The sequence below is a fragment of the Octopus sinensis genome, linkage group LG4, assembly GCF_006345805.1.
Source record: "Octopus sinensis linkage group LG4, ASM634580v1, whole genome shotgun sequence".
NCBI classification, from domain to species: domain Eukaryota; kingdom Metazoa; phylum Mollusca; class Cephalopoda; order Octopoda; family Octopodidae; genus Octopus; species Octopus sinensis.
In genome coordinates this window covers 156,011,506-156,028,619 of record NC_043000.1, presented here as the reverse complement: position 1 = coordinate 156,028,619, position 17,114 = coordinate 156,011,506, and the positions used below count along the sequence as shown (strand labels likewise).

The following is a 17,114-nucleotide window of genomic DNA, read 5'->3' as shown; positions in this document are numbered from 1 at the left end:
TATCTGGACAAGTTGCTGGTCTGTCACAGGATTGCTCATTTTTGCCAGCTGAGTGGACTGGAGCAACGTGAAATGAAGCGTTTTGCTCAAGAACCCAACATGTCACCCAGTCCAGGAACCGAAACCACAATCTTACGATCATGAGTTCAACACTCTAACCACTAAGCCACGCACCCCCACAAAGACTTGTGAGTGGATTTGGTTGATGGAAACAGAAAGTATCACATCATATTTATATACATATATACATAGGCGCAGGAGTGGCTGTGTGGTAAATAGCTTGCTAACCAACCACATGGTTCCAGGTTCAGTCTCACTGCGTGGCATCTTGGGCAAGTGTCTTCTGCTATAGCCCTGGGCCGACCAATGCCTTGTGAGTGGATTTGGTAGACGGAAACTGAAAGAAGCCTGTCGTATATATGTATATATATATATATATATATATATATATGTATGTGTGTTTGTTTGTGTGTCTGTGTTTGTCCCCCTAGCATTGCTTGACAACTGATGCTGGTGTGTTTATGTCCCCGTCACTTAGCGGTTTGGCAAAAGGGACCGATAGAATAAGTACTGGGCTTACAAAAAGAATAAGTTCCGGGGTCAAGTTGCTTGATTAAAGGCGGTGCTCCAGCATGGCCGCAGTCAAATGACTGAAACAAGTAAAAGAGATATATGTGTGGTTAGGATGTTACACTCACAGTCACAAATTCATGGTTTCAATTCTCAGACTAGCGGTGAATTGTATTCTTCAGCAAAATACTTCATTTCACTCAGCTGTAAATAGCTAACCCTGCAACAGACTGGCATCCGGTTCAGGAGAAATGCTGGCCTTCCTGCCCACCTAGCCAGCAAGGTAACATCATTCAAAAGTCACAACAATGTGAATAAGCACACTGTAACAAGCGAGGTATAACAACATCAGATAGTCTGCTTGACATAGGGATATGTGTATATATATATATATATATATATATATATATATATACTTTTTGCAGCTTTAATAAAAGCATATTACTCTATCATTGGTATTCAAGTGCTATTTTTCACCTTGTTTTGCACTTATGTGTTCACCTGTGTGTGTGTATATATATATATACACACACACACATATATATACACACACACACACATATATATACATGTGTGTGTGTGTATATATATATATATATTATATATATATATATAGTTAATCCAAACATGAACAAAGAGAAAACACAATAACGCGAGGACGTGCAACAAGTATGGTGTTATTAGACACTCAGGAAAGGAAAGAAACAAGGAAGATTTAACATTTCGAGCGGAGCTCTTCGTCAGAAACATAGAAAAAGGCAAGGTCCAAGGAAGGGAAGACAGAGAAAAGAAATTGCCAACGATACACACGCGGTCACATATATATATATATGTATCGATGGGATTTTCATGTCGGAATGTAAACTACTAGAGGATTTTGGCACCAGGACACCAAAAAGCAATACCTCCACCGCCAGCAACAACGCCAACAACAACAACAATTACACCTCTGGAATATACAGTGCAGTACAGCTAGATACAGATGAAATGCATGCTTTAGAGTTGCCACCAAAATCCACTACATATAAAAAGGTCAGAAAAATTGATTGCCTGTCTGAGATTGAAAAAACGTTCTTAAAATTAAGATGGAGGTTAGGACAATACAACAACAACAATACAAACATAGGAAACCAAAACAATAACAATAGCAATGAAAACAACAATAGTAACAATAACAATAGCAACAATGATAACCACATTTCCCCACTCAAACAACTATAACAACAGCAGCAACACAAACATACAAAGCCAAAACAACAATTATAACAACAATATAATGATAATAGCAACAACAACAATGACAACATGTCACACACAGACAACAATACCTATTTCTTTATTACTCACAAGGGGCTAAACACAGAGGGGACAAACAAGGACAGACATAGGTATTAAAGTCGATTACATCGACCCCAGTGCGTAACTGGTACTTAATTTATCAACCCCGAAAGGATGAAAGGCAAAGTCGACCTCGGCGGAATTTGAACTCACAACGTAAGGCAGACGAAATACCGCCGGCGTGCTAACGTTTCTGCCAGCTCGCTGCCTCAGACAACAATACCAACCACATCATCCACACCACTACCAACAACACCACTGCCCACATCAACACCAACACCATGCACAACAATAACAACAACAGCAATGGACACTATGCAAGCACTACCACCACTACCGCCATGATGCCATCAACTATAACAACAACAACCACAACTATAACAACACCCTACATTCTGTCTTCTATAACCCCAACAACAAATTATATGAAATGACAAGGATCTACCCCACAGACTTACCCTTCCTTAAAAGGGTGTGCATCCCACCTCAGATTGACAGTAAGACAGAAGCAAAGATCTCCTTAGCTAGAAGTAGACTCCGACACATCTTCGAAATATGTTGCTCACAAGAACTCAGCTTTGTCACACAACATGAAAATTTACATACTGATTGCAGACTTAGTTAGGATAATGAAGAATGTGTCCCCACTATGTGCAAACCCTATGAAGCAAAGAAACATGTACAGAACTTGATGCACCACATGCAATTCTCTGGATATAGTCAGAAAGATAGGGTTCGGGTATACTGGGGTGCTAGAAAGAAGTTAGATAACATATGTAGTGAAACCAGTGGTACCTGCCCTAGATATAGAAGCAATGACTGGAATAGAATACAAAGAGTTTTTGACAAAGCAAATAGGGTAAACACGTGGTACAAGACCGACAAATATCAAAGAGTGATGTTTGTAGAGGCCACAGCCCATGGAGAACTAGCCTGTAGATTTAAGAAAGCTCTGAAAGAGGCCAAACCCAACATTAAGATCGTTGAAAAGCCAGGGAGCTCCATCAGAGTACAACACTGTAGGACATACCCCTTTGAGAATACCACATGCACCAGTGATAACTGCATGGTATGTAAGATTAATCCTGGTATTAACTGTTGAACTAGAAATGTAGTCTACAGAATAAGGTGCATAGAAGGTATTTGTAAAGACAAGAACATGATATACATAGGTGAGACTTCTAGAAGCATTGTGGAAAGATTAGATGACAATTTGAGACAATATGACGATAAAAAAACAGTCCTCGATACTCCGACATGCCAAAGATTAACATGGAGGCAACCTGGGTCAACTTGACATCTGCATTTTATTCTAGCACCTGAAGGCCCCAATACTCAGACAAATACAGGAGTACATCCTGATAAATGAAACATCCTCAATACTAAATAGGAAATATATGTAGTAGGTAGTCATACTCCTATACCACAGTTTATATATATATATATACAGGTAGAATAGTTAGTGGGCTGTTATGTAGACATGTGTGTGTGCATGTATATATATATATATATATATATATTGTTGTTGTTGCTACACATCGCTGGTCACAATGCGTTTCGCATTGTTTTAGCCTTTAAATGACACCACCCCGCTGGCTAAGCGAGCAGGCCAATAGAAGAAAGAGTGAGAGAAAGTGTGACGAAAGAGTACAACATGGATCGCCACCATCCCTTGCAGGGGCCTCATGGAGCTATAGGTGTTTTCGCTCAATAAACACTCACAACGCCCGGTCTGGGAATCGAAACCGCGATCCTACGACCGCGAGTCCGCTGCCCTAACCACTGGGCCATTGCACCTCCACGTGTATATATATATATATATATATATATATATATATATATATATATATATATATATATATATATATATATATATATAGATATATATATATATTATATATATATATATATATATATATATATATATATATATATATATATATATATACACACACACGTGGAGGTGCAATGGCCCAGTGGTTAGGGCAGCGGACTCGCGGTTTCGATTCCCAGACCGGGCGTTGTGAGTGTTTATTGAGCGAAAACACCTATAGCTCCATGAGGCCCCTGCAAGGGATGGTGGCGATCCATGTTGTACTCTTTCGTCACACTTTCTCTCACTCTTTCTTCTATTGGCCTGCTCGCTTAGCCAGCGGGGTGGTGTCATTTAAAGGCTAAAACAATGCGAAACGCATTGTGACCAGCGATGTGTAGCAACATCTGATAGCCTGGTCAGTCACGGTGATATATATATACACACATGTGTATGCATATATATGTAGGTAAATGGATATGAATGTAAACAGACAGATATACAGATAGATAGGTACATAGGTAATATGATCAGACAAGTACACATACACACATACCTACACAAATGAAGACTGAAACACATGACCATATACACACATGCACACTTCACAGAAGGACACATGGAGACACACATACATAGTCACAAAAACCCATACACAGACACACTCAGACATGCACACACACATACAAACACACACATACACAAACACATACAAACACACAAGCACGAACACATAAACAAATGAATATGCAGAATACATACACACATACACACACACACGTGTGTATGCGCATGCACACTGACCCACACACACGCGCACAAACAAAAAAAATCGCAGTTTGGATAACAGACAGAATCAACAACTATTGAAAAGGTTGCAAGACGCAGTGAAAATATATATGTGTGTGTATATGCTTGTGTGTCTGTATTTGTTCCCCCAGCATCGCGTGACAACCGATGCTGGGGTGTTTACGTCCCTATAACTTAGCGGTTCGGCAAAAGAGACGAGGGTTGATTTGCTCATGAAATTTTGAATTTAGTTCATGAACCCCCGGTACTACCTTTGTGGACCACCAATGGGTCCTTGGACCACAAGTCGGGAACCACTGTTGTACACGCATACTTGTGCTTTACACAAGTGTGTATGGCTTTGTAAGTGTGTAGCTTTGCTTTCATATGTTTGTTTGTGTGTGTGCTTTCTTCTCCATGTCTATGCTTGCCTTTACACTCCTCACACATGCGTGCTTGCGTGTATCTTGGGTCATACATATCATCATCTGGAAAAGATTTTCTAACTAGAAAGGGTATGGCCTGGTCAGCCTGTAATGACATGCATAAGATCTGGTCATCAAATCTAAGTAGAGACTTCAAACTTGAAATCTTCAAAGCCACAGTCGAACCAATTCTACTATATGGCTCAGAAACCTGGATGTTATCAAAGAAGCTTTAGAGGCGGTTGGATGGAACCTACACTCGCCTCCTTATGAGAGCTCAAAATCTCTCGTGGAAGCACCTTCCAACCAAAATGCAAATATATGGGAAACTACCACCTGTGTCATCTCTTGTGAAAGGTAGGAGAGTCCAGTTTGCTGGACATTGTTGTAGAGCTGAAAACGAGGCAATTTCTACTCTTCTCCTCTGAAGCCATCTGCTCATGATACCAGAGGATGCACGCTCTCCTACCCTGACGTAATCTCCAGGGATACAGGCATCCAACAACAGGACCTCTGTAATGCCATGATGGACCGTGAAGTCTGGCGTAGCATGGTAAATTCCATTGTCTCGACCATGGTCAAACAATGATGATGATGTGTGTGTGCTTTCATCTCCATGTCTATGCTTGCCTTTACACTCTTCATATTTGCGTGCTTGTGTGTATCTGTTCGCATTTGTGTCTGTGTGTGTAAATAGTTCTCTGTATGTATGCGGTACTTGTTTGCTTCGTTTATTAACGAACATGGACACATTGAAACTCCGACGTCTGGCAGCTGACTTGGCAGATACCTATATAATTATCAACCATCTTACAAACAATAACTCTGAGCACCTTTTCAAACTCCACCCGTCTAACACCTGTGGACATGTTTACAAAGTCAGAAAACAGCACAGCTCCCATGACTTCAGGAAACATTTTTTCATGCTGAGAGTTGCTGAAGCATGGAACAAACTGTCGGCATCAGTTGTTAGTTGTCGGAGCACTGCATCCTTCAAAACTTCCATGCTTTCTGAGATTCGCCAACACTACACCTGATTTTTCCCCCCTCCATACACACGCAAGCATGTATCTGACTCATGCATTGTTCGCTTTCCAGACATTTGTACATTACTGCATATACTTTATACGCACTTTTGACAAGTCATGGTGCACCTCAGCACTGTATACAATAATTTCATTATTATTATTATTAACGATGTAAAATTAAACACATTCTATATTTCCTGGGTGGTCATTTGGTGCTAACTATATTATCAGTAGTCATTGTTATTGCAGTTGTTGCTGTTGTCGTTTAGCTCCGTGTCAGCTCTGATTAAGCTGATATACGATCAAAGGTGTTCTAAATGTGACCATCCCCGCTTATGTATGTTTTTTTTTGTTTTTGTTTTTGTTTTTATTTTGCAAATAATGTGTCTGGGACCACATATTTCACGTTGCTTTTTCTTTTTGTTTTGAGGGAGATTTGCCTACTATATCTAGCAAATCAAGTTACCATATCCAATCTCTTTCACTGACTTAATTACCAATAGTGGTGGTGGTGGTGGTGGTGGCGGGGGCGGCTGCTGCTGCTGCTGCTGCTGTTGTTGTTGTTGTTGTTTAGGAATAGGTCACCCCCTGACTGAGCATACTAGGAGATCAAAGCCATTCCACTCATGGCCATCCATCATTTTTTTCTTCTTATTATTATTGTGTACATCAGATCACATTATCAAATGTGTCCCCTTTTTTTGTAAAACAATATTCTTTTACTCTTTTATTTGTTTCTGTAACTGGTCAGTGGCCATGCTGGAGCACCATTTTGAAAAGTTTAGTTAATCAATGACTCCAGTATGTATTTTTTTTTTAAAGTCTGGTACTTATTTTAACAATCACTTGTCTAGCTACTAAGTTATGAGGACATATACAAGCCAATACTTGTTCTCAAACAATGTGAGGCAAACACAGATACACACACTCACACCCACACACACATGCGTATATATATTCCTACATCTTAACAGGAAAAGCAGCCACAACCAGTCTTTCTCATTGGCTAGATTATCAGCAATTGTTTTGATGTCATTTCAGAATACAGAATTATTATTATTTTATTATTCTGTCTTGACTATTGAACGTTGATGGATCAAAGTTCTTCTCAATCAAGTCTTGTGATAAATCTCATAGAGTTTTGTTCCTGAGAGCAATCAGATTTAATTTTAGAAATTTTTTACTAATTTTCATTATTTTTTTTATTTCACCATTTTACATTTGATGTGTGTGTGTATGTGTGTGTGTGTGTGTGTGGTGTGTGTGTGTGTGTGTGTTTGTTTGTTTGTTTTATCCGAGTGAGTAAGAATACCCTTTTATATTCAGACTCCAAATACTGCTTTGAGCAAATTTGCCTCTCGTTTTTATAGGCTGAGTGTCAGGTGTATTTAGATGACTTAAGCAATCTTCCTAAATTTCGTGACCTTATTTATACCTAAGTTGTTGCTTGTCACCAAGTTAATCCAATTAACCATTTCGTTACCGTATTTATTTTGAGATGCTTTATGTTTCTTTCAATTACTTTAAATATAACAAAGAATTTAGTAAAAGAACTTAGTTATCATTCAGCTAGTGTTGGGAACATAAATTGTGACTAAGGTTTGGTGAAAGATTTTAATTCAATACTTATGAAAGTAAGACATTTGCACCACAGAGCCAGAGGCAGTTTTGGCCGGGTTGGTATCAAAAGGGTTAAGCAAACCTATGATCAATGACAACACCATACCATCTTTTTAGGGTTATGTAAGACTACAGCATTTCTTGTGTCCTGTATGATTTGAAACTGGGAAAAGTTGACTACTATTTGTAACAGCTTGAATAACTATGTAGAGATCCCTCAGAAGACGGAACATAAAGGGATATTACCAAATAACACTACAGGCCACTTTGGGCATGACTCTAAGGATTCTTCCTCTCCCCCACACCTCCATCGTTGACTTCTTTTATGTGCATAAATCAGAAATCAATGACAGCAGAATTATAAGCTGGCAGAAACGTTAGCACGCCGGGCGAAATGCATAGCCGTATTTCGTCTGTCATTACGTTGTGAGTTCAAATTCCGCCAAGGTCGACTTTGCTTTTCATCTTTTCGAGGTTGATAAATTAAGTACCAGTTACGCACTGGGGTCGATGTAATCGACTGAATACCTATGTCTGTCCTTGTTTGTCCCCTCTGTGTTTAGCCCCTTGTGGGTAATAAAGAAATAAGCAGAATTATAAGAATTGTAGACTAAATTCTTTGGAGTATATAGTTATGTTCCTTTATGTTCCTGAACATCTGCTAAGGTCAACTTTGTCTTTGAGTCCTTCTATGGATCTATAAAATAAGTACCTTTCTTAAGTTGATAAAACTGAGTGCAGTGGGCGATACAATTGGCTGTTCCTAGCCACCAAGTTTCTGACTTTTTGTGTCTTTGAGAACCAGAATTAGCTTGTCGTGTGTGTGTGTCTGTGTATGTGTGTGCGCCTTATCTTGACATCACATAATGGTTGTAAACAAGCATCACCATCATACAAGCAATGTTGTTCGTTCTGATCTTCTTTGAAAACCATGTCTGGTTATGGGGAAATATTACCTTGCTTGGAAACATGAGAAGGTTGGCAAAAGGAAGGGCACCTGACCATAAGGAAACTATCTCAACTAATTCTGTCTGATACATGTAAATATAGTAAAGTGACCATTAGATGATAATAATGGTAATAAAGATAGTCTATCTATAGTATGGTGCTTTTTACGTGCCACCAGCACGGGGGCCAGGCGAGGCTGGCAAACGGCCACGGACGGATGGTGCTTTTTACATGCCACCAGCACGGAGGCCAGTCGGGGCAGCGCTGGCAACGGCCACGGTCGAATGGTGCTTTTTACGTGCCACCAAAACTAATTCAGATGTTACACTTTAAACAACCTTAACTATGGGTTATTATGATTGAAGTATTTAGCTATAAGTCAACATGGTTGTTATGAAAATCTATTTATGCATCAAAACAGAAATAGGAGAACCTGTAAAATGTATTATTTCCATATTCCAATATTCATTAAATTTCAATATATTAATAGTCATCAGTTTCCACAAGCACCCATTGGAAGATAGTCTTTTACCACAGTAAGCCTCTCTTCTGGATGCATATACAGACAATAACAAAATATAGAATGACCTGTTAAGATAAATAACAAAGGAATGAGTGTTAATTCATTATCTGCCAGTTGTTTCCACTAAGAGAATTAAACATTACTATGTAATGAGTATATTGTTTGCTAATTAGTCAGGACTGTTTGAGTCATAATCATGAGATTCACATTCCCCTATTGGTTAGATGAATGCTGTTGATACTTACTCTTTTACTCTTTTACTTGTTTCAGTCATTTGACTGCGGCCATGCTGGAGCACCGCCTTTAGTCGAGCAAATCGACCCCGGGACTTATTCTTTGTAAGCCCAGTACTTATTCTATCGGTCTCTTTTGCCGAACCGCTAAGTCACGGGGACGTAAACACACCAGCATCGGTTGTCAAGCAATGCTAGGGGGACAAACACACACACACACAAACACACACACATACACACACACACATATATATATACGACAGGCTTCTTTCAGTTTCCGTCTACCAAATCCACTCACAAGGCATTGGTCGGCCCGGGGCTATAGCAGAAGTCACTTGCCCAAGGTGCCACGCAGTGGGACTGAACCCGGAACCATTTGGTTGGTTAGCAAGCTACTTACCACACAGCCACTCCTGCGCCTTCATAAATGATGACCAGACAAAGAACCCTTCCTGGAAGGTTGCTGCTCTTAAAGAAGAGTGGCTGAATAAAGTGTTGAGCCAGAATAAGACAAAGAGAGATAATGAAAGGAGGAGAGATGGTTGTGATAAGTGGACCTCATGGAAAATGGGATACAGCTTGTTAATTCAGATGAGAAGAAGCTGTTATAGTAGCAGTATAAGAGATGCATGGCTCAGTGGTTAGAGTGTCGAGCTTACGATTGTGAGATTGTGAGTTTGAATCCTGGACCGGGCTATGTGTTGTGTTCTTGAGCAAGACACTTTATTTCATGTTGCGCCAGTTCGCTCAGCTGTAGAAATGAGTTGGGACGTCACAGGTGCCAAGCTGTATTAACCTTTATCTTTCCCTTGGATAACACTGGTGGAGTGGAGAGAGGAGGCCGGTATGCATGGGTGACTGCTGGTCTTCCATAAACAACCTTACCCTGACTTGTTACTAGGAGGGTAACTTTCTAGGTGCTATCCCATGGTCAGTCATGACCGAAGGGGGTCTCAGCATAAGAGACAACTAAAAGAAGAAGCAGCAAGTCTGTGAGAGGCGAATCAAAGCAATGTATTTCCTTGGAGTCACAATGACTTTAGCTTATGACCTTGCTCTAAAATACTTACACTGAAAATTTAGATATGTTAATATTTACAGCCCCATTCCTTTTACTCATATTCAATAAATTTGTTAGAGAAGATTGGCAGAATCGTTAGCACGCTGGGCGAAATGCGTAGCCGTATTCCGTCTGTCGTTACGTTCTGAGTTCAAATTCTGCCGAGGTTGACTTTGCTTTTCATCCTTTCGGGGTCGGTAAATTAAGTACCAGTTACGCACTGGGTCGATGTAATTGACTTAATACCTATGTCTGTCCTTGTTTGTCCCCTCTATGTTTAGCCCCTTGTGGGTAATAAAGAAATAGGTATCTATGACCTTTGTAAGCCCATCCTCTTTGAGATGAGTTTGGTGTATCTGTTGCCCTTCCTGAATATCTACAGGAACTAGATTTTCCTTTTTTTGTATGCTTACAGCAGAATGAAGTCTTCTGAAGATTAATGAAGACCAGTTACAAATGTTAAAATGGTTATTGTGAGAACCTACTTATGTAAGTATCAAAATTTTAAAGGTGACGCAGTCAATATTAATAAATTCTTTTCTCCTCTTTACAGGATCGAATGCGAAATTTAGTAATTGGTATTATTACTTCTATATTTGTATTGGTGAGTATTTAAAGACGCTTTTTTATTATAATCTTTATAAATGACTTTACTCTTAATCCATTCCGGGTCAATAAATTAAGCATGACCCGAGTATTGAACTCAATTTAATTCTCTTTTCTCTAACCCAAAATTTGTGGGTTTTATGTTGCAAATCATTTCTGTCATATACGAAACCTCAGTCTTTCTATGTCCACCATGTCCCTCGGTTATTTTTTAGGGTTATAGTAGCATGTGAAATAAGAAGGGATTGTTAGTTCCTTGGTCAATTCTCCTCCATTTCAGCTGAGGGACACTGTAAGGCCCCCATCCACCTTCTCATGATTCTCTCACAGTGCAACATAACTGTATTTGACTTTGTGTATGTGTGTGTGAGAGAGAGAGAGAGAGAGAGAGAATCAACTCCAAAATTTGACTGGTTCTTTATTGACCCCAAAATGATTACAGGCAAAGTTGACTTCTGTAGAATTTAAACTCAAAGCACAAAGAACTAGAAAAATGGCCACAAGACCATTGATTGCTCAATATTCTCAATATAAAATAGTGTACATTTAAACACAAGAGAAACTACCTTTAACAAGTAATTTTACACGCTAGAAGAAGCAGTCAAAACGACCAAAACCACATTTGAGAGTAATTTTGAAGGGAATGAAAAATAAAAACTTTATAATTAGGTTTCAAATTTTTTTAGCAAATAAAATAATTTGTTAGGCGAAATTCTCGTCAGTAACCGTGCCATAACATTAACATATTTAGAGGCAAATAACATGTGTCTCATCCTTATACTCTTCTACTCTTTTACTTGTTTCAGTCATTTGACTGCGGCCATGCTGGAGCACCGCCTTTCATCGAGCAACTCGACCCCGGGACTTATTCTTTTTTTGTAAGCCCAGTACTTATTCTATCGGTCTCTTTTGCCGAACCGCTAAGTAACGGGGACATAAACACACCAGCATCGGTTGTCAAGCAATGCTAGGGGGACAAACACCGACACACAAACACACACACATACATACACACACATATATATATATATATATACATATATACGACGGGCTTCTTTCAGTTTCCGTCTACCAAATCCACTCACAAGGCTTTGGTCGGCCCGAGGCTATAGTAGAAGACACTTGCCCAAGGTGCCACGCAGTGGGACTGAACCCGGAACCATGTGGTTGGTAGACAAGCTACTTACCACACAGCCACTCCTGGTGAATTTTCATATTCACTGCGCAAGCGCATTTATGTCGGACTTTTCCATTTATAATTCTTATTGTTGCTAATCAGATGTGGCCTTTTTATTTCTTATGACTGAATAGCCAAAGACTCTTGCACTCTCACTTTCAAGATAGTAAATGCTCTAGCCTGATCAATGAATAATATTGAATACTGAAATCTGTCTTTTATCATAGAATTCCATTGTTATTTATTCTTAATATGTAGTCCTGTATACCCGTACCTATTTCTTTACTACCCACAAGGGGCTAAACACAGAGAGGACAAACAAGGACCGACAAATTGATTAATTCGATTACATTGACCCCAGTGCGTAACTGGTACTTAATTTATCGACCCCAAAAGGATGAAAGGCAAAGTCGACCTCTGCGGAATTTGAACTTAGAACGCAACGGCAGACGAAATGCGGCTTCGCATTTCGCCTGGCGTGTTAACGTTTCTGCCAGCTCACCGCCTTTAGTCCTGTATACCCATACCTGATGACTATATAATCAGTCTTGTATTCTCATATCCTAACATAGTGACTAAATAACCAAAGAGCTTAGTACTATCACTGAGACAGTTTTATACAGTGGCATATGGTGGTTGATGTAGTTGGTGTACAGCCACATACAGTGCCACCAAATTTCAAGCAGGAGTATAACAGAAGTTTTCCTTTAAGATTTGTGATTGAATTAATAAGTAAGGTTAATATTTATAATGAATTTTCCTTTTTCGTTGGGTGTGTGGCACACACCTAGCACACCCGGAATATATGCCCTTAGTTTTATACTAGCAATATCGCCCGGCGTTGCTCGGGTTTGTAAGGGAAATAACTATATAAGCATTTTTAGAGTTACTTACCTTATATAAACCTAGGAAAAGATGCATTAAAAATGCGGAAAAATGATGGTAAATATTTTTTAAATCATAGACTCATCGTAGACGCGCGCTAATATCCAGAAGGGCTCGATATGAATCACGACTATAAGATACCCGCATTTGGTTAAACTGCACCGCAAAATGTGGGAGTAGTTAGGAATCTAAATCGGAGTAGACAGACACTCACACACGCAACTTCAGTTTTATATATAAAGATATCCTACTTTGATGAGTAAATAATGAAAATATCATGCATTTTTACAGACATGCTGCTGTATACCCATGCAAAATGTTTCAGTCTACTTAAGTGTAAATAGATTATTCTTTAACCCTTCAGCATTTAACCAGGCCATATCCAGCCGAAATATCCAACCTGTTTCATTTTCAAACTAGCCAGTCCTAGCTCGTCACATCTACCCTACAATGTCATTCTAAGAATAAGCTATCATATTGTCAAAATCTCAAAGCTACAAGATAATGCATGATTATTTCAAAATAATGTGAATTAATAAGACACAGAAGCCTGGTGTAGTCTTCTCCCTGGCCAGCTCCTGTCAAACCGTCCAACCCATGCCGACATGGAAAGCAGATGTTAAACAGTGCTGCCACTGCATTTGACAGGGTAATATGAACACGAAAGAGTTAATTCCAAGTTGTCTCTAATTGGCCAAACTTTTGATCAGAAACATCCTGTCTTTATTTTCCCATGGCATCGTGTTTCTAGGACTACATTATCCAATGTTAATTTTCTCTTGTCTTCCAAGCTAGCTTTTACCAATGTTTGAAATGAATTATTTTTATCAGCTGTGCACTAACGTACACAGCAGTACTTACGATTAACTGCTCACATTGTTGACATGCTTCCTATTGCAAGTCAAATATAAGGTTACCAATGAACTTGCCAAACAACTAACCACTTTCTTAAGTGATTCGGGAATATAATTAGCAAATGTCTAATTGTTGTGAATTGAAAGTAGGTTATTAGATTGGCTTTGTGGGGGTTTTTTTTCATACATTGCTCGCTACCTAGCATTGAAATATTAAATATACTCTCTTCAACTCTCTTTCTCACTCTCTCCCTCTCACTCTCTTCTCTCTCTCTCTCTCTCTCACACTTTGAGTCGAACCAGGGCAGCTGATGAAGGGGAATTTTCCTTGTATTGTTTGTCCTGTACTCTGTTTTTTCGTTGTTTAAAAAAAGTCCGTTTCCTTGTTTGATTTTATGTTCTCGTCTCTCGTGTTCTACGTTTATTTGTGGTGTCCTGTACTCATATATATATATATATATATGCATGTATATATACATGTAGATGTAAGTATGTACATATATGTATGTATATATGCATATATTTTATTTATTTATTATATTACTATATATATATATATATATCATCATCATCATCTTTTAACATCCGCTTTCCATGCTGGCATGGGTTGAACGATTTGACTGCAGAATGGTAGGCCAGAAGGCTGCACCAGGCTCCAATTTAATCTACAGCTGGATGCCCTTCCTAATGCCAACAACTCTGAGAGTGTAGCAGGTGCTTTTTACATGCCACTAGCACGAGGGTCAGTCAGGTGGTACTGGCAATGGCCACTCTTGAATGGTGCCTTTTATGTGCCACCGGCACGGGAGCCAGTCAGGCGGCACTGGCAACAACCATGCTTCGAATGGTGCCTTTTACATGCCACCAGCACAGGAGCCAGTCAGGTGGCATTGGCATTGACCATACTCAAATGGTGCTTTTTATGTGCCACCAGCACTGGTGCCAGTCAGATGGTACTGGCATCAGCCACAACTATGATTTCACTTGACTCAACAGGTCTTCTCAAGCACAGTTGTCCAATGATTGAAGGGTACTCTTAAATGGGCCAGTTATACTACACGGGCATAGGCCATAGTGATGGTCTCACTTGGCTTGCCAGGTCTTCTCAAGCACAGCATATCTTCAAAGGTCTCAGTCACTCGTCATTGCCTCCATTAGGCCCAACATTAGAAGGTCCGTGCTTCACCACCTCATCCCAGGTCCTCCTGGGTCTACCTCTTCTACAGGTTCTCTCCACTGTCAGGTTGTGACACTTTTTCACACTGCTGTCCTTGTCCATATGCAACACATGACCAGGAGTGGCTGTGTGGTAAGTAGCTTGTTTACCAACCACATGGTTCCAGGTTCAGTCCCACTGCGTGGCACCTTGGGCAAGTGTCTTCTACTATAGCCTCGGGCCGACCAAAGCCTTGTGAGTGGATTTGGTAGACGGAAACTGAAAGAAGCCTGTTGTATATATGTATATATATATATATATATGCGTGTGTGTGTTTGTGTGTCTGTGTTTGTCCCCCTAGCATTGCTTGACAACCGATGCTGGTGTGTTTACATCCCCGTTACTTAGCGGTTCGGCAAAAGAGACCAATAGAATAAGTACTGGGCTTACAAAAGAATAAGTCCTGGGGTCGAGTTGCTCAATTAAAGGCTGTGCTCCAGCATGGCCGCAGTCAAATGACTGAAACAAGTAAAAGAGTAAAAGAGATACCAGCACAGTCATCTCTCTTGCACACTACATGCTTCTTATGTCCAACTTTTCTCTTAGGACACTTACACTCTCTCGTGTATGCACACTGACATTACACATTCAGTGGAGCATACTAGCTTCATTTCTTGCAAGCTTATGCATGTCCTCAGCAGTCACAGCCCATGTTTCACTGCCGTGTAGCATGGCTGTTCACACACATGCATCATACAGTCTACCTTTCACCCTGAGCGTGATGCCCTTTGTTGCCAGCAGAGGTAGGAGCTCTCTGAACTTTGCTCAGGTTATTCTTATTCTAGGAGCTACGCTCTCAGAGTATTCGCCCCCCCCTCCCCCGCAATGACTTGGTACCTAGGTAATGGAAGCTATCAACTACTTCTAGTTTTTACCCCTGGTATGTGATAGAATCTGTTTTCTATACATCTTCGGTGTTTATTGACCCTGTGCATTTGCCACACACAAAACCTGTCTTCCCAGTTAACCTTCCTTTGATATTGCTGTACCTCTTATGTGTCCATAGATTACACCAGGTACATCTTATGGAGTTTCTTCTACGCCTTTTCTACAAATTGGGCAGGGCCATCTTCCTGAAGGGATTTGTGATTTGTCTGCCTTCCTACTTACTAAGACTTTGGTTTTTGCTAGATTGACTCTAAGGCCCTTTGATTTTAATCCTTGCTTCCACACCTGAAACTTCTGTAATTCTGATAGTGACTCAGCTATTAGAACAAGGTCATCAGCATAGAGAATCTCCCAGGAGCATCCTGTCTTGAATTCCTCTGTTATTGCCTGGAGGACTATGATGAATTAGAGGGGGCTGAGGACTGATCCTCAGTGGACCCCTACCTCTACCCTGAATTCTTCACTATACTCATTGCCAACTCACACCTTACTGACAGCATCCCTGTACATGACTTGTACAGCTCTCACTAACCACTCATCTATCCCCAGTTTCTGTATTGACCACCACATAAGGGATCCGGGGACCTTGTCAAAGGCTTTCTCCATGTCAACAAAAGCCAAGTACAGATGTTTATTTTTGGCTAGCTATTTCTCCTGCTGTCTTACCAGAAGTATAGCATCAGTGGTGCTTCTCCTTGGCACAAACCTAAACTGCATCTTGTCTAAACTAACTCTCTCCCTAATTAGTTGGGCTATGACACTCTCTGTGACTTTCATTATCTGATCCAACAACTTCATACCTCTGTAATTATTCATATCTAATGTGTCACCTTTACCTTTGGAGCAGTTGACTCTGTTGCTGCTACACCAGTCATTGGGTATGACTCCTTCATATATCACCTGATTGACTATACAGGTAACTAGACTATAGCTGACACTGCCAGTTATTTTAAACATCTCTGTGGTGATTCCTGATGGGCTGGGCTTTCGCTGTCTTCATACCCTTAATTGCTTTATCTACCAAGGTACTGTCAATTCGAATAGCTGGGTCGACATTTGGCAGACTCTCTTTCTCCCATTCAATCCCTTCATTTAGCAACCTTTCATGGTGGCATCTCCAAGTCTCTCTCCTTGCAGCCTC

General features: G+C 40.1%; 1 protein-coding gene across 3 annotated transcripts in view; it reads left to right on the top strand.

Annotated features, from left to right (window-relative positions):
* The window catches only part of LOC115210891 (transmembrane protein 243), a 63,825-nt gene that overhangs the window by 39,838 nt on the left and 6,873 nt on the right, over positions 1–17,114 (top strand). For all 3 annotated transcript variants that reach the window (XM_036502599.1, XM_036502600.1, XM_029779663.2), the window contains exon 3: positions 10,901–10,951. In XM_036502599.1, the coding sequence (XP_036358492.1) occupies positions 10,901–10,951 (51 nt within the window). The remainder of the gene's footprint in view (positions 1–10,900; positions 10,952–17,114) is intronic.